This window comes from Geotrypetes seraphini, chromosome 6 (assembly GCF_902459505.1).
Source record: "Geotrypetes seraphini chromosome 6, aGeoSer1.1, whole genome shotgun sequence".
In the NCBI taxonomy this organism is placed as follows: Eukaryota; Metazoa; Chordata; class Amphibia; order Gymnophiona; family Dermophiidae; genus Geotrypetes; species Geotrypetes seraphini.
The window spans coordinates 51,385,400-51,412,667 of record NC_047089.1 but is presented as its reverse complement, the minus strand read 5'-3'; the positions used below and the strand labels follow the sequence as shown (position 1 = coordinate 51,412,667).

At 42.3% G+C, this 27,268-nt stretch overlaps 1 protein-coding gene across 9 annotated transcripts in view; it reads right to left on the bottom strand.

Annotated features, from left to right (window-relative positions):
- The window catches only part of BRCA2 (BRCA2 DNA repair associated), a 105,407-nt gene that overhangs the window by 1,361 nt on the left and 76,778 nt on the right, over positions 1-27,268 (bottom strand). For 8 of the 9 annotated variants that reach the window (XM_033948447.1, XM_033948452.1, XM_033948451.1 and 5 more), the window contains 7 exons: positions 25,425-25,569; positions 20,597-20,718; positions 19,136-19,337; positions 16,144-16,310; positions 7,862-8,000; positions 4,648-4,904; positions 2,201-2,344 (listed from right to left, as the gene is read on the bottom strand). In XM_033948447.1, the coding sequence (XP_033804338.1) occupies positions 2,201-2,344; positions 4,648-4,904; positions 7,862-8,000; positions 16,144-16,310; positions 19,136-19,337; positions 20,597-20,718; positions 25,425-25,569 (1,176 nt within the window). The remainder of the gene's footprint in view (positions 1-2,200; positions 2,345-4,647; positions 4,905-7,861; positions 8,001-16,143; positions 16,311-19,135; positions 19,338-20,596; positions 20,719-25,424; positions 25,570-27,268) is intronic. The other variant, XM_033948450.1, reaches the window with a different exon arrangement.

The window sequence follows — 27,268 nt, the reverse complement described above, 5'->3', positions numbered from 1 at the left end:
GGTTTTGAGATATGGATTCTGAAGCCTTTTTTCTCCACATTCAGTCAGATATTGGGAATAAGCCATAAGCATGTTCATTTTGAGCAGAAATTGCTTTTAACATCCTTGAAGCACCATTAAGTTCTATCTATTATGCTGAACAGCAAAAAAATTAACAGCATTAAAGCTTTAGAACGTAAATAATTACTCTGTGATTAACATGTTAAATTATAAGTAGCTTTTCAAAAAGTTTTCAAAGCCATTTACCCAGGTAAAAAGAGATTAGATTTTTACCTTGATAATATCTTTTCTATTAGATAAGGGACAATATGCTATACTGTACGGTTATCCATCTAATCTCGCCAGCTATTGCAGGTGTCCATCAAAGCTCTCCAGCTCCTCCTTTCTCCCAGTAGGATCTTCTCCCTCAGGTTCTTTCCAAAGCGGGCAATAGCTCTAAAACAAACAAGAGGGGAAGGGGTATGGGGAGACTCCCCGAAACAGTACTGTTCTGAAAGAAAATGCATTTAATAACATGCAACAACAAAAATGGCACAACATGCATAAAGGAGAACATCAACCTTAAGAACATTTATGGAGCTCATGCAATCTAAGACATTTATTCATGCAATCTAAGACATAAAGCAGGCGCCTCAAAGTGATAGGGTGGGGACTTCAGCATATCGTCCCTTATCTAATGGAAAAGATATTATCTAGGTAAAATCTTAATTTTTTTTTCCATTGCAATAGAGATGATATACTGTACTGTAGGGATGTACCTAAGCAGTCTCCAAACTTCCGGGTGGGCAAGAGAAGCCTTCCTGAAGAACCGAGGCCCCAAATGCAGCATCCTTTCTTGCTGCCACATCCACCCTGTAAACTTAGTGAAAGTGTAGCGATTAGACCATGTCGCAGACCTGCAAATCTCTTTTGTGTGGAATTACCTGATCTTCCCACGAGGAAGCAATATTCCTCGTTGAATGCACTCTTAATGAAATGGGTGGTTGCTTTCCACACCCAATGTAAGCTGAGAAAATAGCTGTGTGAATCCTTCTGGATATGGTAGCCTTTGATATTGGTCTACCACGTTTGGTATGACTGAAAGATGGAAATCATTTGTCACTTCCAAATACCAGAGGAGGGCTCTGCGGACATCCAGAACCTTTAAGATCTTGTCCTTCTGTTTGGACCCTGAGGAATAAAAGATTGGCAACTGCAAAAAAGAGGGAACTATCTGTAGAGTAATGCCTGCCTCCGTAAACTGGAAAAATGGGTCTCTGCATGACAGGGCCTGCAACTCTGAAATTCTAGCAGAAGTAATTGCCACGAGGAAGGCTGTCTTGATCAAGAGATACAGCAGAGATACCTCTCTGAGAGGCTTGCTAAGGCCCTCCAGGACAGGAAAGGTCTTCTCACTGGGGGCCTGAGTCTATGGGCACCCCTTAAAAACTGGATAACATCCAGGTGGGAAGATAAGGAAGCTTTCCACTCCTTGGTCCTGAAACAGGAGATCTCTACTAGATGTACCTTGAGGGATGATACCACTAAACCTTTTTCAAGCCCATCCTGCAGGAAAGCCTAGACCTCTGCAACTGCAGCGTGGAGAGGATCCACCTCTTTCATGCTGCACCAGCACTGAAAGGTCTCCCAGACTCATGTCAAGACTGTCACTGGCTTCTTAGCTCTGAGGAGCATGGTAATGACTACTTTTGAGTATCTCTTCTGAACAAGCGCTGTGTGCTCTAGAGCCACACCATAAGACCAAAGCTACAAGGATCTTCTAGGTAAATTGGACCTTGAGACAGCAGGTCGGGATAACTTGGAACCAAAGACACTGATCCTTCTGGAGCTGTACCCGGTACACTAAAACAACACAACCTGAATGGTTTGCAATTCTGTATGGGCTATGGGGGAAACAAGTAAAGTAACTCAGTCTCTGGCCAGGGCTAGACTAATGCGTCCAATCCTGCACTTCCGGGCTTGGACCTATGGCTGAAAAACTGGCTCACCACCTTGTGCTGGATTGGTAACCAATGCAGTCATTTAAGAATCGGTGTTATATGGGCTACTCTTAGCACACCAGTTATCAATCACGCTGCTGAATTTAGAAGTAATTGCAACGCCCTCAACAACGTCACCTTGGTGCCCATGGTTTCTTTCTAATTGACGGAATGGACAGGTTTCATATAACAAAAATGAAAAGCAAAAACACTAATCTTACCCAAAGTTTATTTCCTTCATTAAGTCTTAGTTTCAAGTTAGGAGTCTGGGGGTCTAAGCCATAGTTTGCAGGAGATCTTGCATCATTTGTTTGACTCAATTTGATCAATTTGTACTGAGCATCATTGCAAAAGCTTTTAACATTCTATGGAAGAAGAGAAAACAAGACTCAATTGTTTGTATTTCTCCTAAATATGCAAACTCAGTCTTGCCTTTTTCAACATTTGCCTGTAAAAACCTATTGAATTATCTACTAATGCCCTCATGTAGACTTAATGCAGACATTAAATGCACTCAGTTTGCTGCTTGTGAACTTAAAGCACCTCTAAACAGATTCTGTTTGTTGTGAGCTGCAAAGTAAAACTTTACAGAATAATTACGCTTCAGTCCAAATGTGATATAGTCAATAAACTATGTACTCCAGGGATGGGCAATCCTGTGGCCCACCACTGAATTTTAAGTGGCTTTTGAGATCATGGAAAATAAACACAAACTATCACTAACCAGAGTTTTGGCAATTTCAAATACTGAATTTTAGAAATAATTTTCAGAATTGCCACTCTAGCAGTTTGTTTGTAACATTTTTAGTTAGATTTTTACATATTTAACTCATGTGATCTAGAGAGCTCTGGGCATTTCTGGTTTTGATTTTAAGTAATGTTGCGACCCTCTAGAGGTAGTATTGACAATCAAAGGTTGCCCATCCCTGATATAGCCCCCCCTTTTACAAAAGTGCAGAAGAGTTTTTTAGCGCCGGCAGGCATACTGCGCTGCTCCTCCAATGCTCATAGGAGCTCTACAACTGTCAGAGCAGCGCAGAGCATTCAGTGTGCCGGCGCTAAAAACTTCTGTGCTTTTGTAAAAGGGGAATGGGTACTTTAAAACTTCAAAATATTATTCCTGGTAGAATTCTGTGTAAAAACTTTGAAAATTCTGCACACAATATTTCAAAATTCTGCAAAGTTTATTAATAGTGTTTTGTGAAGAATTTTCCTATCTTGAGGCCCGAAATTCCTTGCTGCCTTTTCCTCTCTCAGGTTCCCTCTCTCACTCCAACTGCAGTTCTGTCTCCTTCTAAATCCCATCCCTCTCTCACTTGCACCTTGAATCCTCTCCTTGGCCCCCATAGTCTGGCATCTCTTACTCTCTCTGCTGGCTAAGAATCTTTTCCTCCCTTTCCACCCCGTTTCTGTTCTTGGTCACTCTCTTCCTCTCTCTACCATCCCACAACCCCTCTTGTGGGTCAAGCATCCATGTTCCCTCACTCCACTCACCACCTCTTTTTTTTGCACCCTGAATCCATACTCTACTCCCCCTTGTCTGCATATCTCTCTCCCTCTATGATCAAGCATCTCTTCTCACCCCCTTTTATGCCCTGGGTTTCCTTCTCATCCCCTTTCCCCTCTACTTACCAGTCTATCATCCATCTCCCCTCTCCCTGCAGGTTTAGCATCCATGTCCCCTCCTCCCTCCCCCCAACGTGCAATTCAGCATACATGTCCCTTCCTCTCCCCACCATCATTTGCAGTCCAGGATCCATGTCCTTCCTCTTCCTACCACCCCCCCACCCCCGTGGGCCTAGTATCCCTTTTTCCTCCTTCCCCCTCCATCAAATGGTCTAGTTCCATTCTCCCTCTCCCACGCAGGTCTGGCCTCTCTACTGATCTCCCATTCCATGAAATCAAACATACCTGCAGGCTTCTGAAAGCAGCAGCTGGCCAACAGAGACAGTGTTGTGAACAGGCTGCTCTTAGCCAGCCCTGCCGGGGCCTTCCTTCTGCCACATCACCCATATACAGGAACTGATGTGGCAGAGAGAAGGCCCCAGTGGGACCAGTTGCAAGCTGCTTGTTCAAAGCACTGCCTCTGCTGGCTGGCTGCTGCCACTGTTGCTTCTTTGGGAGGCTGTAAGTTTGTCAGATCACAAGGTAGGGGATCAGTCAGAGGGAGAGAGGCCAGACCCGCGCGGGGGAGGAGGAAGGGATAGGAATACAGGCAGAATGGAAGATTCGTGCAGAATTCTGCACGGATGGTGAATTCTGCACTGCACAGTAGCGCAGAATTCTACCAGGAATAAAATATATTTTATATACATGGCATCCACAATACAAATACTGTACATGTTTGCATCAATAAAGAATAAGCAGCATCAAAACAATAATCATACCAAATGTAGTCAGTTTGGTAACAAATTCCTTATTTATTTTTCTTTGATTATTTATATACTGCCTTTCTGTGGTACACTCAAAGTGGCTTGAAAATAAAGTTTAGCAAGGTATACTGCAGATGGCAAGAGAAGGCAAAGTGTACTTATTGCTTTTGGTAAGTGACTCACGGTAATACATAATAGCAAAAATGGGGGTGGCGGATCTACATTCAAATGGACACTCAGAATTGGAAAATCACCACAAAATTTCATTAAAAGGATTATTATGTAGGCAAAATTACCTGTATGCTATTTTTCAGTCTGTTAAATGCTTCTTGAAGATGACTTTCTTTTGGATTTGCAGAGATCATGGAAAAGTCTCCAGCGAACACTGTGCGAATGGCAGAATTACTTTCTTGTCGCCACTGAAGATTAATTGCAGCAATCAGTGTGCATGGTTTGATAAGATCTTCAATGGCAAGCTGGCTAAGATCCATCCAGAATTTTATTGCCATTAAATTATGATTTTCATCACACAGATAAACAAATGGAGAAGCACCTGTAAAAAGCATAACCTTTTATGAAAATGCTAGAATTTATAAAATGTATCATTGTATGTATAGACAAGGACTATGCTAAAAATTTTGTTAAGGCATCATCTTTAAATACATTATTCCAGAAAATCATCCATCAAACCAGGAAATCATTTTAGATTACTGATCTTTATTTGTAGTGCTGTGTACAAAAGCATATATCAGTGCTTCACAACCTTTTTAAGCCTAAGGCACTCCTATTTTATCAAAAATGTGTAGTGCACTAGTCTCTATGGAGCAGGTAGTGTGGACATGACAAAGAACGCCTTATTTGAAATTTAGTTTTGTTCTGTTCAGTTAGATGACTCTAGAGTCGTGAAGGTTTACTAGAGCAGTTTGCAGAATATTTTATTCTATTTTATTTTGTGTGTCCTCTTTTTCCAATCTATGCTGTCCTTTTAATTTTTTTTAATGGGGTTCCTTTCTTTTTTCATTTTAATTGTAATTTTGTAAACCACTCTGTTATTGCCTAAGGAAATTAAAACCATATGGTCAAAGGAAAAGCTGGGGAAGAACTGAAAGCCCTACAAATGCTAGGAAGTCTCAAAGGAGGCAGCTTGAGAGGGAAGAGGAGTTGGAGCTGTGTCTTTTCCACCAAGAAGAGACTATGTTAATTCTTATTTCCAAGAGTTCATGGTATATATTAAAAAGGAGCAAGGTGTGTGATCACGTGCTCAGAAAGGAGATCCTGCACATTTAAGAGCCCCTGCATGTGCTTCTTGTTTCTGAAAGCAAAGCCCATGTCCAGATCTCAGCCATCTGTGCACCCCAGTTCAGGTCTGTAGTCATACTAGTTTGGAAATCCTGGCATCAGTAAATATTAGTTAGGAAAGCTGCTGAAGATATTTTTTTTTAGATTTTAATTGTTAAGATTATTATTCACCTTCTCAAATCTGGGTTCACATTGTAAGCCTTAGGACAATGGAGGGCGATAGCAGCTACCCAAGTTTCACAAGTGGGGACTAACCCTGGCTTCCTTGGTTTGCAGTGCACTTTTCTAACCACTAAGCTACTCCTCCAGAATATTAGTGTTAATGATCATTTATCTGTTGCCATAAAATATAGTTTTTGAAAAAGCATCTATTTAAAAAAAATATTACTTTTTTAATATCTCATAGTGCTATTGTAATAGCTAGAGATGTGTTTTCTAATTGCCTTCATGTTGTAGCATTAAAAAAGTTCCATTACTGCAGTACCTGTTAAATAGGACTGATTTTTGAAACATTTCCAAAATTGCAGCCTCCAACTGTAATGGGCAGTGCTTATTTGCAGAAGTGTTTTTTTCTATTTTTTTTTTTTTTTTTTTAAACAATATTCAACATCTCAATGCTTTCTAATTCCAAGGGGTAAAAGATACTTTCAATGCTTCAGTTAGAGAGTAGAGGGTAGAGGTTTTATACAGATTTGTCTCTGGATGAAGTTCCCCCCCCACCAACAGCTTGGGAACATTTTTTTAAAGGCCAGGCTTAAAATACATATTATGAAAATATGTTTACACACATGAAAAGCAATAAAATGGGTCTCAACCCAGTTCGGTTTACAGGATATTCACAATGAATATGCTCGAGATAGATTTGCATAGGACGGAAGTAGTGCATGCAAATGTATCTCATGCATATTCATTATGGGTAACCTGAAAACCTGATTGGTTAGGTGTGCCCCAAAGACTAGGTTGAGATTAGAGAATGACACAGGGAAAAAATTTATCCCCGTCACCACCCCATCCCAGCGACTACTGTCCCCCCCGTCCTGGTCCCCATGACTACTTTCCCCCCAGCATCCATACAAGCCTCAGTACTGCAATATTTAGCTTATTCCTTCCTTATAAATCAAAGTTCTGGCTGCTGAACTAGAGAAAGAGATGTTCACTTGGCAGGGCTTTGTTTATAATTTTTTTATCAACACAACTTATATACTACTTTATCCTAAAGCAAAAAGAAAAGTTGCGTCAGAGGAGAAGCTTCATGCGACTGCAGGCAGATTCCGGCGGCTTGAGCAAGTTAGTCTGTAAACTTAAAACGTGCCATGAAGGGGAGGGAGGGAGATAGATTCAGACGGTATGTAGGAAGGAGGCCGTGCGCATTCCCTCCCTTAACTGCGGGGACAAGGCCATTCACCGCTCCACAGGGCGGTAGATGGTCTTGACCCGTACCCGCAGTGAGCACTTCCCCCCTCTCCACCATGTCATTCTCTAGTTGAGATCCCCGCTGTAATAGGTGCCTGCATGTGCACAAAGGTACAGAATAGTAGCAAATAGTCATTTAAAGCGTACGCTTACTTGTGGAAGTGCCTAAATGCTATTTTACATTGGTGCATGTAAATGCATCGGGGGGGGGGGCAGAAATTCTACTTATATACTTAACATATGTAACATTTAGGCAGCTACAGTTCTGCCAAGTCTATAATTTGTTTAACTGTGACTACATAAATGTGAGGCATGCTGAAACTGGTTATGCTGGTATTCTAATTTGAAATCTGGGTGCCCAGATTAAATTATAGAATAGGTTCTCACTATGTGTCCTCATGACACCTAAATAGAGGCAACCAGTTGTAGAATTGCCCCCCTTAACAGTTCTGAAGAACAATTTTTTATCTTGGAGCAATCTAGTCAGGTAACCGACTCTGTATAGCACTGCATGTGTCTGGTAGCGCTACAGAAATAATTAATACTAGTAGTAACTGATTGATTAAACCTCTTTGAAAATTGATCTCTCACTTTCAAAATTATCTCATAGGTTCCAAACCAGGCCCAGGGTTTGACATAAAGCCCAAGGCAAAGACTAAGGAATGGGCCCAGGTATTGACAGTAAACTAAGCACAGCATACACACACAAAAAAATATAATGCCAAATTTTTACAATTCAATATATTTTGAGCATTTGTGACTTAATACTTTTGAACACAAAAAGGTATCAGGAAGTACCTGGTTTCCTACTAATGGATACCACATACCCAACGATATCAACCTCAGGACAAGGTGGTTGGAAAAAAGGATCCATAATGTCACTGAACCGCAGGATCTGTCTTGGACTGTAAATCTGTGCCAAGATTTCTGGTGATGGCTAAAGAAATAAATTTGTAAATGTTTGACATGTGTCACAGATTTTTTTTTTTTTTAAATAAAAAGAAACAGTTTACAGTCACCCACCATAAACTTCCAGTATCCTGGAAATTCAATAGACCATATTTCCAGAACAAGGAAATAGACTCTGAAATCCTTCAGATTTTTGAACACTAAACACCACAATGCAATAGTAATCATTTATTCTCCCCTCTTAATTTCCCCTTCATAATCCTTGTTCCATAAATCTTGTATATATTGCTTCCATTTGTTAGTCTGCGATGCTGTGAGCCTATATCATTTACAGAGATCTCAGCTTCTCTTTTACGTTCTGTAATACTTGAAGCTCTGATTCGTATCAACGTTTTACTAGGACGATTCTTGTAGCTATAAAAGATAAGGTTGGCAATTTGTCCTTAAGCTCCTCAATCCTTACAGAATAAGTTCCTTTATTACTCTCTGGATATAGGTAAAAAAAATCCCAACCTTCTACAATTCCAGGACAGACCTGCCAAACATGACAGTAAGATCCATAATCACCACCACCCCTCCAGCATATGGCACCCCCTCCTAGAAATAGCTGAATATCCTACAAGTATAGTACTATTGAATTAGCAATTTAATTGTGTTTCCAATCAGCTGAGGGCAGTGGCGTAGTAAGTGTGTGTGTGTGTGGGGGGGCAATCCGCCCTGGGGGTCGGCACCCTTCCTCCTCTCTGCCCCCCTCCTGCGTGTGCACCTCTTCCCTTTTAACTTCTGGGACCTGCACCTAGAAAGTGAAGTTGGTGGTTGCTCACACTGAAGTTAAAAAGGTATGGGGAGGTGCACTTCCACTCTGGGCACCACTCACCCTCACTATACCACTGGCTGAGGGGCATAAGATATTCTAAGTACCCTTAAACATATATTGTCTCATTGTACCCCCTCCACCTCTTGATCTAGGTCCTTTTCCCTTGCATTCAAATACCCAGACTTCCATCTCTGTTCCTTGTTTAGTAACTTTTAGAGTTACATTCTTGCTTGATTGGCCTCCCCATTAATTTCTCAAAGTCACATCTCCCTCTTTTGCCACTCCTCCCTTCAATATAAAGTTCTTTGCTTGGAAGTATGGGACAACATCAGCCGGAGTTGGTTTATCTCCTGTAAATCCTGGAAACTAAAGGTATGTTCTTTTTCCACATAATATCCAAAGCAACTGAGCCTATTAAAAATCCTATTAAAAAGCAACTGAGCTTAAAAATCCGTCCCTCCCCCATTCTTCCTCGCTGAAAATCTGCATATTGAACTGAGGAATAAGTTAGTTTAAAGACTGATAATCTACCATATCAGTGTTTCTCAACTCGGTCCTGCCAGCCAGGTTTTCACAATGAATATACATGAAAGAAATTTGCATATACTGTATTTTCACGCATATAACGTGCATACATGTATAACACGCATATGCGTATAGCGCGCGGGAACAAAGCATTTCTGTAAAAACATTTCTATATAGCACGCACACGCGTATGCTGCTAAAACCTCCTCCCGCCACCCCCACTTAATCCCTCTTCTGGCCTGCGAACCAGCATCCTCCCCCCCCCGCTCGCGTCATCCCCCTCCCCCGCGATCCTACATCCCCCCCAGCACCGCAAAGACATCGCTTATCCGATTGGGCATCGGCACCAGCACCAATGCACAGGACGTGCCAGTGCCCGAAGATCTTCCCTCGCCTGGGCTGGGCTGGGTGATGCGAGGGAGATCCTCCCTCTTCCTTGTGCTGGGCTGGGCTGGGCTTTGAGCATTTGCACATGCTCAAAGCCTTCTGGTCTCGTTCTCTCCGAGATTCTCAGATTCAGAATCTCGGAGAGAGCGAGACCAGAAGGCTTTGAGCGTGCGCAAATGCTCAAAGCCCAGACCAGCCCAGCACAAGGAAGAGGGAGGATCTCCCTCGCACCGCCCAGCCCAGCCCAGGCGAGGGAGGTCTTCGGGCACTGGCACATCCTGTGCATTGGTGCTGGTGCCCAATCGGGTAAGCGATGTCTTTGCTGTGCTGGGGGGATGTAGGATCGCGGGGGAGAGGGGGTGACGCGAGCGGGGGGGAGGATGCCGGTTCGCAGGGGGGATGCCTGATCGCAATGAAAAAAAAAATTGTATAACGCGCTCACACATATAACGCGCATGGTTATGCTTGGTTTGTAAAATCGTGTATAATGCGCGCGTTATATGCGTGAAAATACGGTAATGGAGGCAGGGAATGCAAATCAAGTTTATGCATATTCATTGTGGCTATCCTGAAAACCTGACTGGCAAGGGGGTACTCCAGGACCGAGTTGAGAAACACTGTACCATATTGATCTAACTGTCGCTGAAGTGCTGCCAATGCCTTCTCTGGGACTGTCTTGGTGACTAGAATACCATCTGCAATAGTATGTTTTGTTGGGGCTCTTCATCTTGGAAAAGATATGACTAATGTCTTCAAAATCCTGAGTGATATAGAATGGGTATAGGTGAATTGACTTTTTACTTTTTCAAAAAGTACAAAAACTAAGGAACATACAATGAAGTTACATGAAAATGCTTTAAAAAAATAGAAGGAAATATTTTTTTTTTCACAAAATGAATAGTTAAACTCTGGAACTCATTGCTGGAGGATTTGGTAACAGTGGTTAATATAGCTGGGTTTAAAAAGGTTTGGATAAGTTCTTAGAGGAAAAGTCCATAGTCAGACATAGAGGAGGCCATTGCTTGCCCTGAGATTTATAGCATAGAATTTTGCTTCTATTTGGGTTTCTGCCAGGTACTTGTGACCAGGATTGCTCATCAGTTTAAAAGAAAATGGGATTTGTTATGTTAAATCTAGAATATCGATTTTCTCACTTGACGGTAATCTCTAGAATTCAATTGCAGGTATAATGAGATTATGCAAAGATCGTGTGTCTTTAAAAAATGTTAAAAACACAATTATTTGTGGACGCCTTGCTTTAACTCTGTGGTTATTATTTGTTTTAGATTTAAAGAATTCTATATTGAGGAAATTTGTGGGGAAGACTTATTTGTTTACTGCATTTTATAATATTTATGCCTGAAATTGTGGATGTGTTTTGTACATCGCTTAGATTTAACCGATTCATAAATTTTGTAAATAAAAATAATAAATAAATAATGTTCTTATTTACTAGCCGTCCCCCTATGTCTGAACACTCCCAGATTCATTAAGCCAATGTTCAATGACTAGGGCAGGAGACTAACTCATTCACTTTTATGCATGCCAGAGGTTTATTATATTTGGTTTTTATCCAATTGATAAAATAAATATCCACTTATGCTCTCTCTAGTAACTTAACCATGAATGACCAGGATACGTAATTAAATGTATTTTCAGTTTCAACTGCAACTGCCAACTATCAAACAGCTGATCAAAACATTTTCCCTGATACAAATTGCAGGGATGCTTGTAAGGAAATCTCGTCTGCCTGTGGCTGGGTGACCTTATGGGAAGCAGATTTCCTTTTTTCTTACACTTGCCTAATGTCACACTGGTAGTGGCTGCCCGAGGAGCAGTTAGATATTTCAGCTTGCACCTGGGCACAAAGTGCAACTACCTCAAAGGCTGGGTGGGATGGGATAGTGCGGCCATTTCAATGCTAGAGATCCTGTGCTCCAACACCCAATACTGTTGCCAGTAAGAACAGCTTCTGGAAAATGCAGGGATTTTTACTGTCTCCTCAGTTTTAACTAAGATTAGAGAAACTGGGCCTCTTCTCCCTCGAACAGAGGAGATTGAGAGGGGACATGATCAAAACATTCAAGGTACTGAAGGGGATAGACTTGGTAGATAAGGACAGGTTGTTCACCCTCTCCAAGGTAGGGAAAACGAGAGGGCACTCTCTAAAGTTGAAAAGGGATAGATTCTGTACAAACGTAAGGAAGTTCTTCTTCACCCAGAGAGTGGTAGAAAACTGGAACGCTCTTCCGGAGTCTGTCATAGGGGAAAACACCCTCCAGGGATTCAAGACATAGTTAGACAGCTTCCTGCTGAACAAGGACATATGCTGGTAGGGTTGGCTCAGTAGGGCGCTGGTCTTTGACCAAAGGGCTGCCGCGTGAGCAGACTGCTGGGCATGATGGACCACTGGTCTGACCCAACAGCAGCAATTCTTATGTTCTTAACCTTGCTCAATCTTGCCAAAGTGGACCTCCAAGAGTAGACTGTACAGATCAAAACTGAGTTCCAGTGTGAGCCTGGGGCCTATGTTTGTAAGGCAAATTTCTTCATAAAGATGTGATATTGTGTAATTTTAAATTTGCATAAATTAAAAAAAAATAATAAAAGACTGGGGCTAAATCTGACAAAGATATCCATTCTAAATACCACAATTTACTTTAAATCACAGATACTTTCTTCATTTGCATACTAAGAATAAGCATCAGCAAGACAGAATATTAAATACCAACTTTCTCATATTGGAATCAAGAAAAGATGGTTATATTCAGGATGGACAATCGAACAACAATGTTCTATATCAACAAATAAGTGGGTTCTATTTCCCTTTCATCTATGCTGGTTACGGTAAAGACATGGCAGCTCACATACTCCATAAATGCAATGCGTTAGGCAATCTACTCTCCAGAAAAGGAAAACCAAATAGTGTGCAAAGTCAGAAATTAGATTCAATGCAAAAAAGTGCTGAGTGATGCACTTGGGGAGTAAAAATCCAAAGGAGCCATATGTGCTAGGAGGTGAGAGGCTGATATGCACAGACGGACAGAGAGACCATGGGGTAGAGAATGACACAGGGGACAAAGTTTGACCCCGCCCCCGCAGGCTCTGTCTCCATTCCTGCCCCGTCCCCTCAAGCTCTGTCCTCATCTGCACAAGCCTTGAACATTTATGATTTTATATTTAAATCTTTTTATTAAAGTATAAAAATGGACAATATTCTGTATAATGTTGTTTTTAAAATCACAAAGAGTGCCTTCCATTTCAATCTGTTTTGATACAGCGCATTGGAGATCACTGTCTTAAGGCAAGGGGTTTTTTTTCCGTTCCATGCTCTTATAAATAAGATTTGTTTTGTAGTCATGGATCTGATATATCATCTTTCTGTGGATATAACCAAAGTAGTTTACATATATTATATACAGGTACTCTCTCTGTCCCTAGTGGGCTTACAATCTAAGTTTTGTATCTAGACAACGGAGGGTTAAGTAACTTGCCCAAGGTCACAGGGAGCTGCAGTGGAAACTGAACCCAGTTCCTCAGGTTCTCCAGCCACTGTACTGACCATTAGGCTACTCCTCTATTTCATGCCTCCACTAATTGTATTTTATTTGTTTTATGATTCATCTTGTTTCATGTGATCCATTAGTTTTGTAACTATCCGGAAGTGTGATGAGGGATAGTTATAACCAATGTGACCATTTATTTTTTTCATCAAAACGGGACATCTATTAATATTCAGTCCCGCCCCCACCCCCACCCCCAATTTCTTCCATTCATTTTCATGTACATACAATATCTTATTAATTCATAATGGTAAACATAAAATATAAAAAAAACTCCACAAAGCACACTGTATGCAGAGAAAATGTTAATTATCATTTATGAGTTTCAGGGTTTTTTCAAAGATGTCAAGGCAGATTACTTTAAAATATGCAATGTCACTTCAGTAACTATAGAAAAATAGACAAATATAGTGCAAAATATAGACAGCAGATATAAATTCTCAAAACAGACACATTTTGATCACTAAATTGATAATAAAATAATTTTTCCTACCTTTGTTGTCTGGTGATTTCATGAGTCTCTGGTTGCACTTCCTTCTGACTGTGCATCCAATCTTTCTTTCTGTCTTTCTTTTGCATTCAACATTTCTTTCACAATCCAGCCCCATCCCCTTTGGGTCCAGGTCTCTTTCTTTTCCCTCTGTTACCCTGCCCAGATTCAATGTTAATTCTCCTTTCTACCTTTGTTCCAGGTCTCCCTCTCTTTCCCCCTCTGTTTGAACCTCCCATAGTCTTGCATCTGCCTCCTGTCTTTCCCCTTTCGTCTAAACCTTTTTCTCTGTAGTCTTTCTAATGTGTTTACAACCCCCCCTTTCTCTGCCTCTTTCTCTCCTTCTTTCCTTCCTTCCCAGCAGATTTTAGCATATCTCTCTCCTCCTTTTTTTTTCCCCTCAGATCTAGTATCTGTCTCCTTCCTTTTTTCCTCCTCCCAGGTCTGGTATCTGTCTCCTCTCCTTCCCCCCTGCTCTGGCATCTCTCTTTCCGCTCCCTTCCTCCTTTTTTTCACTGGTCTTCCTTCTCAATTTATTTTCTGCCTCTGTCTAAATTCTTTTTTACTATTCAGTGCTCAACTTCCCTCTTTCATTGTGTCTACCTATAGCTTGCCACTTCTTTCTCTCACCCCTTCCAGTAACTAACTCTATCCTCTTCCCTCAATCCTGCATGTGCCCTTTTTTCTTTCTCCTCCCCCTTTCTTCCAGCGTCTGCTCCCCCTCTCCCTCACACTTCCATTCAGTGGCTGTTCCTCCTCTCCCCCACACTTCCATTCAGTGTCTGTTTCCCTCTCTCTACCCCTTCCATCTACTGTTCACCCTCAATCTCACCCCTTCCATTCATTGCCCTCTCTGCTCTTTCCATCCAGTATCCACCCTCTCTCTCTCTTCCATATGGCATCTTCCCTCTTTCTATGCCCCTTCCATAAACTATCTATCCTGTGCCCCTTCTCTCCTTTGTACATGATTGATTTCAGCTCTGTCACCTCTCCATTTTTCTCTGTCACCACCCCCTTCCCTATGCTCTGGCATCTCTCTCTTCTCCTTTCATTCCTTCCCACCCCACGGTCTGGCATCATCCCTTCCCTGATTCCCAGCATCTCTCTCCTTTCCTTTTCTTCCTTATCTACTTCCCCTCCATGCTCTGACATCTCCTCCTTCCTTTTCCCTTGGTCTGGCATACCTTCCTCCTTCCCTCCATGCCCTGGCGTCTCTTCTTCCCTCCAAGCCCTGGTATCACCTTTCATTCCCTCCCTCATCTTCCTTTTCCCTCCAGTTGGGTAAAGCAACACTCTCCCAAATTCTCTCCCCCTCTGCTCCTTTTCCTCCTTCTGTCACCCAAGACCTGGTGTCCTGAACTTCATCGGGCAGTAGCAGCATTCACAATTCATTGCTGTTGCTGGCTTCAAGCCTTCCTCACTGTCGGGTCCTGTCTTCATGAAAACAGGAAGTAGGCAGGACCGGCAGAGAGGAAGGCCTGAAACTGGCAACAGCAGCGAATTGTAAATGCTTCTGCTGCCTGAAGAAGGTAATGGCGCCAGGCCTTGGAGCACCTGAGGCAGACCGCTTCTCCCCCCTCCCAGCCAAACCCCCGCTGACCCTCCTATCTCTCCCTCCTATGAGAACCTTGCCGACCCTCCCAGTGAGATGACCGAGCAGCAAACCTCCCTCCAGTAATGGCGGCAGCCGCAGCACGCTAAATAGGCTTCTTCGCGGCTTTCTCCTGCTGGTGAAGCGTCACTGATGATGTCATCAGTGATGCGGCAGAGGGACTCACCGGCAGGAGAAAGCCGAGAAGCAGCCTGTTTAGCGTACTGCGGCTGCCGACGCTACTGGAGGGAGGTTTGCTGCTCGGTCATCTCGCTGGGGGGGTTGGAAGGGTTCGCTTGGGGGGGGGGGAGAGATAGGAGGGTCAGCGGGGCCCGAGCAATGATGCTGCCGCTGCCGAATCCAGGCTGCGATCCCCTGTCCCGTTGTCCCCACTCACAGCTTCGGGACGCCCTCTCTGAAAACGGGACATTTCAGCGTCCCGAAGCTGTGAGTGGGGACAACGGGACAGGGGATCTGAAAAAGGGACTGTCCCGTTCAAAACGGGACGTATGGTCACCTTAGTTATAACCCCAATAAATGAAAAGAACATGTGAATTATGTTGCACACCTGGTCACTGATTTGTGATATCTAGCAGAGTCATAGAAATGATAAGTAAGAAGTAGCAGGATTATCATCCCCCTACATACAGCATTAAAAATATGACCATATTCATGTTTAGTGCAGGTTTGTGAACATGCTATATCAATCTTAGTGTGTTAGTGTACCAATACTTAGCTCCCATCAGTGCATGGGATGTTTAGTACTTCCATGAAATTCTAGCAAGAGTTGTAGTCTACCTGTAATTGTTGATACTGAGTTTTCTTTGTAGCTGTTAGCTGTACATCAGATGTGCCCAATTTGCCCTTGCACAGTGAAGTTGCTAGATGGTATATTCTAAATCGACCCCCTTCCTTTAGCAAGGAGCACACTTCTGTTAATGGGCGCCAGATGCTCAATAGAAATGCTAAAAAAGAACATACAATTAAAGGAACCATTATCTAAGGGAATTTTAACTAAAGCTCATGTAAATCAGTGTGACTTTCAACATGTCATTTCAAGTTCATAGACATACTATCCTTGCAAGAATCCCTGCTTATTGGCATTACAGGTCTCTCTCCATATTTGGGGGGTTAGGGGCACAGCCCCCTTGCGAATATCATAAATTCATGAATAACTTTCTCCCTCCATATTTGTGAAGGAGCCATGAATACCAGACCCCTCACGAATACCATAATTCCCAAACAACAACAAATGAGCCATTATAACTATTCACGGCTCAGAAAAGTTTAAGCAAACTTACAGGCTCAAGGACTGGAACTCACCAGCCTTTGCCTTCTAGAATGGCTGGGAGGGATGAGGCTGCTTGTTGTATTTTTTCATGAGTGTTTCTATGTCAAAGAGAGCACTCTTTGCTCCTGCAGGAGGGAGCAAGTGGGTTCACTTCCAGGCTCACTAATCACACCAGAAAAAGGTGTGTGTGTGTGTTGGGGGGGGGGGGAGGTGGAGCTGGAGAAGGGACGGTCCTCGGAAACAGACAGCTGCTTCAACATTCCTCTTGACAGTTTTTATTGTTATTCAGCAAGGATCACAGAGAAATGTATGAAAAAATGGATACATTAAATTGTTACATCAAAAAGATCCACTGGTAAACAAAACAAAAATGTAAGGTGAAGACGTACTTGTTCTTAAAAGGGGATAAGGAGCCTCAGAATATGGAGCTTATATACCCAATTCGGGTTCTTTCGTGAACCATGTTCACTGGCTCCTGCTCACGTCACTGGCTCATCCCCAACTCTACCACCTAATTTTCCTTTTATTCTTTATATTAATATTATTTTATTCTTTAATAACTTCCTTAAAAATTCTTCACTGTTTTAAAAAGGTAAGTAGTCCGGTCTTCTCATTAACCCACCAGCTGACTATGCGAGTGGTAAAATCACCTCACAAATTGTTTTGACCAGAATCGGCAAATATATCTTTAGAGCTTATAAACAGTAACTCCATTCTGTGTAAGTAAAAGAAGCAGTACTTATCTTTTAGAACAGTGGTCCCCAACCTTTTTAACATCAAGGACTGCTTTTATAGAAACAAATTTTTCCAGGGACCGGGGGGGGGGAGGGGGAGGATTCGGGGCAGGTTCGTAAGGCAGTTTTATATACAATATACATTACATTTCTAGAAAAAAAAATAGAAATTTCTACTTTTGTTTCTGTTTTCTCATCTTCTTGTCATTCTCCTCCTTCCATCCACTGTCTTCCTTCTCTCTGCCTCTCCCATATGGCATCTGCTTTATTTCTATGCCTCTACCAGAAACTGTTTCTCCCTCCACCCTACCACCCCTAAATTGGGCTGGCACCTATCTTCTTCCCTTCGCTCTCCCCATGGTCTGACATCTCTGTCTTCTTCCCTTCCATCTCTCACTCCCTCCCCCAGGTGGTTTTTAGCATCTCTCGCTTCCTTTCCTCCCTTCAGATCTGGTATCTGTCTCCTCCACCTCCCTCAATGCTCCGGTATCTCTATCCCCTCTCCCTTCCTTTGCTCTTCCTTTTCAATTTGTTTTCTACCTCTTGTCTATTTACTTTCCAATCCTCAATTTCCCTTTCATTGTGTCTACCTACAGCTTGCCACCTCTTTCCCTCACTCCTTCCAGTATCTCACTAAATCTATCATATTCCCCCAATCCAGAATGTGCTCTTACTTTACTCCTTCCATCCAGTATGTGCTCGATCTCTCCTCTCCACTTCCTTCCAGAGTCTGCTCCCCTCTCTATCCTCTCCCATCCAGTGTCTGTTCCCCTCTCTCTACCCTCCCATTCAGCGTCTTGTCCCCTTTCTCTCCTCCCCACTTCCTTCTAGCGTCTGCTCTCTCTCTCTCCACTTTCAACGTCTGTTCCCCTCTCTCTCACCCCTCCCATCTAGCGTCTTGTCCTCTTTCTCTCCTTCCCACTTCCTTCTAGCATCTGCTTGCTCTCTCCAGTTTCAGCGTCTGCTCCCCTCTCTCTCCCCCATCCAGCATCTGCTCCCCTTTCTCTCCTCCCCACTTCCTTCTAGCATCTGCTCCCTCTCTCCACTTTCAACGTCTGTTCCTCTCTCCCTCCCCACCATCTTCTCCCCCCCCACCAGCATCTTCTCCCCTCCCCACTTCCATCCAGCATCAGCTCCTCCCTCTCTCTCCACCTTCTCTTCAGCATCTGCTCTCCTCTCTCTCCCTTTCAGCGTTTGTTACTCTTCCCTCTTTCCCTCCACTTCCCTTCAGCGCCACTGAACCTCTTCCCCTCGTCGGGCCACCTTTCTCCCTTCCCCTCACCTTCGTGGGTGCTCTTCAGAGTTTTCTGTTTCTGAGTGTCCGGACGCGGCAACATTCTCACAAGTTCCGTGCGACTGTCCCAAAGCTTGTCCTCTGACGCAGGCGGAAATAGGAAGTGCCTCAGAGGAGAAGCTTTGGGGCAGTCATGTGGGACTTGTGCGAATGTTGCCGTGTCCAGACACTCAAAATCAGAAAATTCTGAAGAGCATCCGTGAAATTGAGGGGAAGGGGGGGGAAATGGCAAGATGAAGGGAAGAGCCGGGGGTTGGGGACCCCTGTTTTAGAAGACTTTCATTCTTAACTCCATAATTTCTTTTGATAAAATTCACGCTTCTTTTACAAAGCCATTGCTCGTTTTTTTTCGGAACAAGAGGGTCCCTCAGGAGAGGTTTGAGAACCAAATGTTCTAGTAAGTATATTGCTAAATTTAACATTACATAAAATTTGGAATGCAAAGTTGAGTTTATGCCAGAAGCTACTTACTTTTACCTTTTTCTTGTTTCCCATAATCCACAACTCGCAGTTTCCAAACAGGGGTCACATTCCTTTTGGAGCAGCCATTTTGCCCTTGTTCATCAGAATCTATAGCCTTCTTGAACTCTGCCTGGATTTCAGCTTGTTTCTTATCATTTAACATCTGCCTGTGATTATTCAGTGCTTTTAACTGGTTTTCACTTAAACAGTTCTGTAACAATGGGATTTAAAAAAAAATGCTATTCATGATTGTTTAGAGTTTGAAAAAAGTTTTATAAAACAAATACACTTCCCCCTCTCCATTCGCGGTTTCGGCAATTGCGATTTCACATATTCGTGATTTTTTGGGGAGGGGAAAAAAAATAAAAAACCCCACAGTTTAGCCTTTCCCCCGGCGTCACAGCCTTACCTGGTGGTCTAGTGGGCTTTCGGGGCAGGAGCGATCTTCCTACACTCCTGCCCCGTGTAGATCGCTAATAGGAAATGGTTGTGGGGAGTTCCCGTCGTAGTCTCGAGAGACTATGGGAACTCATGGCAGCTATTTCCTATTGGCGATCTGCACGAGGCAGGAGCGTAGGTACACCATCTTCAAAAAGGCAGACATTCTTGACTCGGCAAAAACTGGAGGTTCCCCCCTGAATGGGAAGTTGATCAGAGACTCCAGGCTTCCCACCAAGCAAGATCACTAAAATTTTCCAGGTATCTCTGAGGGAGTCCAGTTAAGGGAGAAGGGCATAAAGGGACAGGAAGCGAAGCCCTAGGAACGTGAAGTAAAGAGTACAATTGCCAAGGGTAATACAAGGCCAGTTCGTAATCAAAGCATGTATATGTCTCCTGTCCCAGAATCTAGTCTCCAAGATAGCGAAGGAGACAAGCTTGATTATACTTCTACAGATCAGGAATGTCCATCCCACCCTGAGTCAGTGTGGTATATTTTTATTAAGTATGTTCAACTGTTCTCCGCTCTGGATAAGGGCGGGTTATAAATAGTAAACTAAACTATACCACTTTGGATGTAGTGCAAAAATACCATAAACCCTCCCACAGCAGGTAGGAAAGAGACCAAAGGTAATACTGTTGGATGAAAACTGTAAATGATTAACAGGTTCCCATACATTCAATTTCTCATCTTATACTGTACTGTGCTAAAGAAGAAAATCTACACCTTTCTACAGACTCATGAAACACATGCCAGAACTCTGACAAATGGGAACTAAACAAGCTAGACTTGAATTTCTGCCGCACCAAATCAAGTAATGCAAATATTTAAACCTAGAGTTTTACTAACTAGTACTAATGCCATTAATGAGTTACTAGTAACTAGATCCTATTGAATTAAATAGGGCTAGTGGGAAAACACATGCTAATATAACAGAGCACATTATTAACTCCAGCTATTAGAGTTTTATTCACTAAAGCTCAGGAAATTTAGACGAAAGAATTCATTTACAAAGAAGATCCAAATTTTACCTCGAGAAAGCCTGGATCAGATTCATTCTGAATAGCATCAAACAGCTCTGCCCCATCTTGTAGTGCATGAATCTGCTGCCTTGTTAGCGCACGTCGTCTTACTTCTGTTGTTCTAGATTTGGCTGTATTGAAAAGAAATACGATCAAATGAAACCCTGACTGTATGAAAAAGATAGTACACACTGCTGAGATAAAGAACTATAAGCAATAGTTGGATCTGTAGATAACCTGTGTGTTAAAGAACAAAAACAGCATTAGTGGGAGGTGATTCCTTAACATGCTGCTGATATACAAAATCTCAGGATACTGCTAGACTCATCACTCACTTTAATCCTGTAAATTCAAACCACCTTTAGAAATTATCTCTTATCATCTTCAGCAGCTACAAAATCTCTCTTCATATATTGGAAAGCCAAGTCTGGTCCATGCCATGATAACATTATTTCTAGACTATTGCAATACCCTATACACTGGTCTAACCAAAGAGAGTTTGCATCAGCTGCAAATAATTCAGAATGCTGCAGCACCACTGTTAGAAGGCTGCAAGAGGCCAGATCACATCAGACCTTTCTTGTACAAACTACACTGGCTACCATTAAATTACAGGGTTAAATTTAAATCTCTATGTTTGATTTTCAAGGTCCTCAGACAAAATGGGCCAGAATACTTAAAAAAACAAGCTATTCCTTTATACACTGTTGAGACTTCCGAGGTCCTCTCAAGAAGCATCACTAACTGTACCCTCATCAAAAGAAATTGTACGATGCGATACCCGCCTTCTCAGGAGTGGCCCCCACGCTCTGGAATTACTCCCAGAGGGGCTACGTCTAACTCCAGACTACCTCTACTTCATGAAGCAGAGAGCCTGGCTCTTCAACCAAGCCTTTAATACAGGGGTGTCCAATGTCGGTCCTCGAGGGCCGCAATCCAGTCGGGTTTTCATGATTTCCCCAATGAATATGCATGAGATCTATGTGTATGCACTGTTTTCAATGCATATTCATTGGGGAAATCCTGAAAACCTGACTGGATTGCGGCCCTCGAGGACCGACATTGGACACCCCTGCTTTAATACATAGGATGATTGACTATACGGTATACTCATTCTGCAGCAGAACTAGCTTGCCACACATTAACTAAATCAGTTCCTTATACCTTGTTTAAACTGTATAAACAACTTGCCTTGAGTTTAGCCTACCACTCTATACCACCCATCTTGTTCCCATCTAATATCTGCCTTTAACCCTCAGCTATAGGATAAGCTGTATTACAGAAAAGCATTAGCATCATATCAGGAAGACCTTATGGGCATTCAAATGGCAGATGAAATTTAATGTGGACAAATGCAAGGTGATGTACATTGGGAAGAATAATCTGAATCATAATTACCAGATCCTAGGGGTCAGCACCCAAGAAAAAGATGTAGACAATATGCTGAAACCTTACACCCAATGCACGACAGCAGCCAAAAAAATCAAACAAGATGCTAGGAATCATTAGAAAAGGGATGGTAAAAAAACTAAGAAAATTATAATGCCTTCGTATTGCTTCATGGTGCAACCTCACCTTCAGTATCAAAAAAGATATCACAGAATTAGAAAAGGTTCAAAGAAGAGTAACCAAGACGAAAAAGGGGATGGAACTCCTCTCATATGAGAAAAGACTAAAGAGGTTAAGGCTCTTCAGCTTGGAAAAGAGACAGCTGAGAGGAGATATGATTGAAGTCTTCAAAATCCTGAGTGGGGTAGATATTTTACTCCATCACTAATTATAAGGCCTAGGAGACATTCATTGAAGTTTCAGGGAAACACTTAAAACCAATAGGAGGAAACAAAGAATAGTTAATAATAATAATAATAATAATAATTTTATTCTTATATACCGCCATACCCAGCGAGTTCTAGGCGGTTTACATTAAATTAGATTAGGATCCGTATAGACTTGTAGATTTACAACAAATTTATAGGATTTACAACAACTGTAGCCAAAACTTGGCAGATGAAAAGGGAAATTTACAACAAGTTTAGCCAACTTCGTAGATGAAGAGGGCAGAATTACAACAAATTAATCGGATTTACAACAGATTTGGTCAGACTTGAAGGGAGTGGGAAGGAGAAGCAGGGGGAGATAGGAGCTATCGTGAAGGAGAAGAGTCGGGTAGGGGGCCTTGAGATTATCTGAAGGGTCGGTTAGGGGTTTTGTTTGCTGAAAAGGTGGGTTTTGAGTGATTTTCTGAAGTCGAGGTAGGTGGTGTTAGTCTCTGAAACTCGTTGCCAGAGGATGTGGTAACAACAGTTAATTTAGATGGGTTTAAAAAAAAGATTTGGACAAGTTTCTGGAGGAAAAGTCCATAGTCTGCTATTGAGGGTGACGGGACAAAAGCGCGTGAGACTTCGGCGCGCAGACAATTTGGCGCAAGACCCCAGTGCGCTGCCTAAAAAGTTACTTTTAAAGAGCTCTGATGGGGAGTGTATGTGGGGGACCCCTCACTTTACTTCATAATCTTCACATTGCCCCCACATTATAAAGAAAACGTAACTTCCCCCCCCCAAAAAAAAAAAAAATCAGGAAAAAGTTAAGTTTACTCTATAATGGAGGGTTCCCCCCCCCCAACGGTAGCACAAAGAGTATGAAGTAAACTGGGGGTTCCCCACTCACACCCCGCGTCGGAGCTCTTTAAAAGTAACTTTTTAGGCGGTGCGCTGGGGTCTTGTGCCAATTTGTCTGCGCTGCAATGTCAGCGCGCTGAAGTCCCGCGCGCGAATGACTATGAACCGCTATTGAGAGAGACATGGGGGTAGGGGTGGGGGGATCCACTTCTTGCCCTGGGATCAGTAGCACAGAATGTTTCTACTATTTGAGTTTCTGCTAGGTACTTGTGACCTGGATAGGCCACAGTGGAAACAGGATACTGGACTAGATGGACCATTGGTTTCACTCAGTATAGCTATTCTTATAGGAAAAGATAATGACTCACTGTAACATGAAAGACTGCAGTTCTGAAAAATGGACAGACATTAATTGCTAGCAAGGGGAAATTAGGGGGCACCCCTCTGTTATCTTTGTTTAAACTAATCAAATTAAAGTGCATTGTATTAAAAAAATATAGTTGTAAAAAGGATGTAAGACCAAGTACTTTGCGGGAGACTGCAGATTTCTCCTAACTCTAGAAAACAAATAGTCGTTAGTAATGGGGGAAAAAGGTAATGGGGAACGCCCATATTAAAATCCCGGACCTATAAAGACAAAGTTTTTTTTTATTTTTAACATTGCCAGTTATCCTACTTAATGCCTGTCAGTTATCCAATTAGATGCAATCATGGCATATATTCTTATTTTACAATCTCAAATTCTTCTTATCTACATACACTATCTTTCTCTGACCTTCAGTAACCTTCTTACATCTTCCCTACATTGTCATTCCCTACATTGTCCATTTCATTTTACCTCTGTGAATACGTAACACTTTCTATTGCCTTTTACTCTTTTTCAATGAATTCCTCCATATTCCTATATATACAAAAACAGTTCATTTTATGACTTTTTGCATGCTGCTAAAAAGACTAAGAGGGGCATAATCAAAAGGGACGTCTAAGTCTGTTTACGTCAATCTCGCAAGTCATCCAAAGTTAAAAAGAACCCAAGACATTTTCGAAAGATACGTCCAACTTTTTTTTACTTTCGAAAATCGTCTAATTATACATCCTGCTGATCTGATCGTCCAAGCCACTAAATCGTCTATCTTTATACCACATTTCCGTCCAACCTTCCGTCCAAGTCCAAAACGCCTAGAACAAGCCCTGTTGGACGTGGGAGGGGTCTGCAAAGTGATGGACATGCCACCTAAATAGTGGGGTACCTTACAGGGCACTGTTGTGAACTTCACAAAAAGGGTTCCATGTCTTCTCCTCACTACAGCTCCCTTATAGGTCACGGTGAGCCCTCCAAATCACCTCCAGAATTCCCTAGACCCACTTATCTACCACCCCAATAGCCCTTATGGCTGCAGGAGCCACTTATATGCCAGTAAAAAAGGGGTTTGGGGGGTGGATAGGGAAGTGCACATGTTTCAGTATCAATGCAGTGATTACAGGGGCTTATGGGCATGGGTCCTCCTCTCTATGGGTCTCTAACCCACCCCCAAGATGACTTAAGCTGCCTCTGGGCTGGACGACTAGGCATTCCTATGCCAGGCGGCCAGGTGATGATGGTCTGGAGGCTGAAATTTAAAGTTGTGAATAAAATTTTTATGGGGGTGGGGGGGTTGGTGATCATTGGGGTAGTGTGTGGGGGTCTGTGTTATGTATTTTCAGTGCTTATCTGGTGAGTTCAATCTAGGCTCTGTTGTTAAACCTTCGGTTATACATGCTGTACGACTAAGTCTAAGCTGGCCCACGTCCCGCCCAACTCCCGCCCTCGACATGCCTCCCAAAATGCCCCATTTAGCTTTGGACGTTGAGCGGCACTATGAAGGCCTAGGTCATTTAGAAATACGTTCAAAACCTGGTTTTATTATCGGCGCTTGGACGTTTTTGAGAAATGTTCGTCCAAGTGCCGACTTAGGCCGGTTTTTGGACGTTTTTCTCTTTCGATTATGAGCCCCTATTAGCATAGGAGAGAGGCTTTGTTTCTTATAGCCTTCTCTGTGCTTTTTTATACATCAACTATTTAAAACAGGTTTATAGTACTTCAGTACTTCAAAAGGAGCATGCTGTTCTTAGTCAAACTATTACTCATAGAAAACTTTTCAAGTAAAAGTTTGCACAATGCTTATACAAGTGATTTTAAAACAATGAATAATCAACCACCTTCTTTGAAAATATCTTACCTTCAGACTGCTCAAACTCAGTTTGAATTTTCGTGAACAAGACTTCAAGATTTTTCTGTTGTTTTATGGCATGCTTTTCAGCTTCCCTTTCTTCTGCTCGATCATTACGAAACACATACAATCCATTTGACATTTTTTCCATCCACTGAAACAAACAAACAAAAAATGTATCAGTTTTGCTCATAGAAATCACTCGGCTTCAAACTAACCATGTGCAGATTCCTGAGAATTCTTTCCATCGTGCTACCATGGTGGGTAAATAGTCCTTAAAGATCAACAGTCTCTTGCTAATGTGTCCAAAGAGGCAACTCCATCACACAGCTTACAGGACCTCCTCTTTCTGAGTATAATTGAGGAATTTGGCAATTACCACCTGTAGCCTAACATCCTGAGGCTGCAATGGGTATTTTTCAGTTTGAAGCCCTCCAATAGTACAATCCAATGTCAAATTAAAGGAGAGCCATGTCTCCAAAAATCCATGGAGTTTACCCTCTTGAATTCCTTCTAGTATGCCAACAAATGTCAAACTGATACATTACTAGTGATTTTCCAACTCATGAATCTTTTTGGTCTGCTTTAACTAGAGTTATCAGGCGTCTGGGGAAACACGAGAGAACACCTTTGAGACTGCCACAACTAGCCATTACACCACCAGCTTTGTATGAAAGGCTTGGGGGGGGGTGTGGAGGGAGATTGTTTCCATTCAGGGGCCAGACCCTGTCCTAGTGTCCAGTTTCGGTTGAAAACAAGAGGTGAATTTTGTCCAAAACTGAAAAAAAAAAATTAGTTTTGGTTACCCTCTACATAACTTATATAGATGTAGGTACCAGCAGCAAGTCTCAGGAAAGCACAGGAGAATGTGTATAAGGGAATTCAGGGGACCAGTGGCACTTATAGGGAAAGGGGTTAGAATTTGATACACTGTTTTTAAGTGATTTACATATTACAGTATACAGGCACTTATTTTGTACCAGGGGCAATGAATGGTTAAGTGACTTGCCCAGAATCACAAGGAGTTGTAGTGGGAACTGAACCCAATTCCACTGGTTCTCAGGCCATTGCACTAACCATTAGGCTACTCCTCCACTACAGTAAACAACACTAGCTCACCTCACTTAAAGAAATATGTTTTAATCTAGCCTGCTCATTTATGAACTGAAAAGTCTGGGAAAATCAACTGGGAGCTACAGCCATTAATTATAATATATATATATATATTTTTTTTTTTTTTCAATTTTATTAGAATTTTATAATAAAGACAAAACAATATAATCACCACAAGTACATCACTGTAGAATACTACAGCCACTCAATATAGCATATAAAGTAAACAATTCACTAGTACACTCCAATCCCTCAACCCATCATAAAATAAAATATAATAAAATAATAAAAAAAGAGGCATCAATCAAATACACACTATGAGGAAGTCCCCTTGTTGGTTCTTCAAAGAGATTCCCAAACAACCACCCTGTCCCTCCCCCCCAATCCCCCCTCCCACTCAACAAAAAGATAGGATCAAATACAATGAAATATGTTGTCCCAAGACCGCTTCTGATGTTCATAATAACCATAGTGCTTAGCAGCTAAGCATTCCATCTGGGCAAGTTTTCGTAATTTTTCCAACCATTCCTCCTCTGGTGGAGCAACTAACTTCTTCCAATACTGCGCTATCAAACATTTGGCTGCTGCCAACCCCATTCGGACCAATTTTGTCTGCCAAGGAGCATCTCTAACATTATGCAACCCGAGCAGACACACCTGGGGTAAAATCTGTATGGGATCCTGGATCCACACTGACAAAGAGTGAGTAACCAGCACCCAAAATTTCTGGATCACCCCAC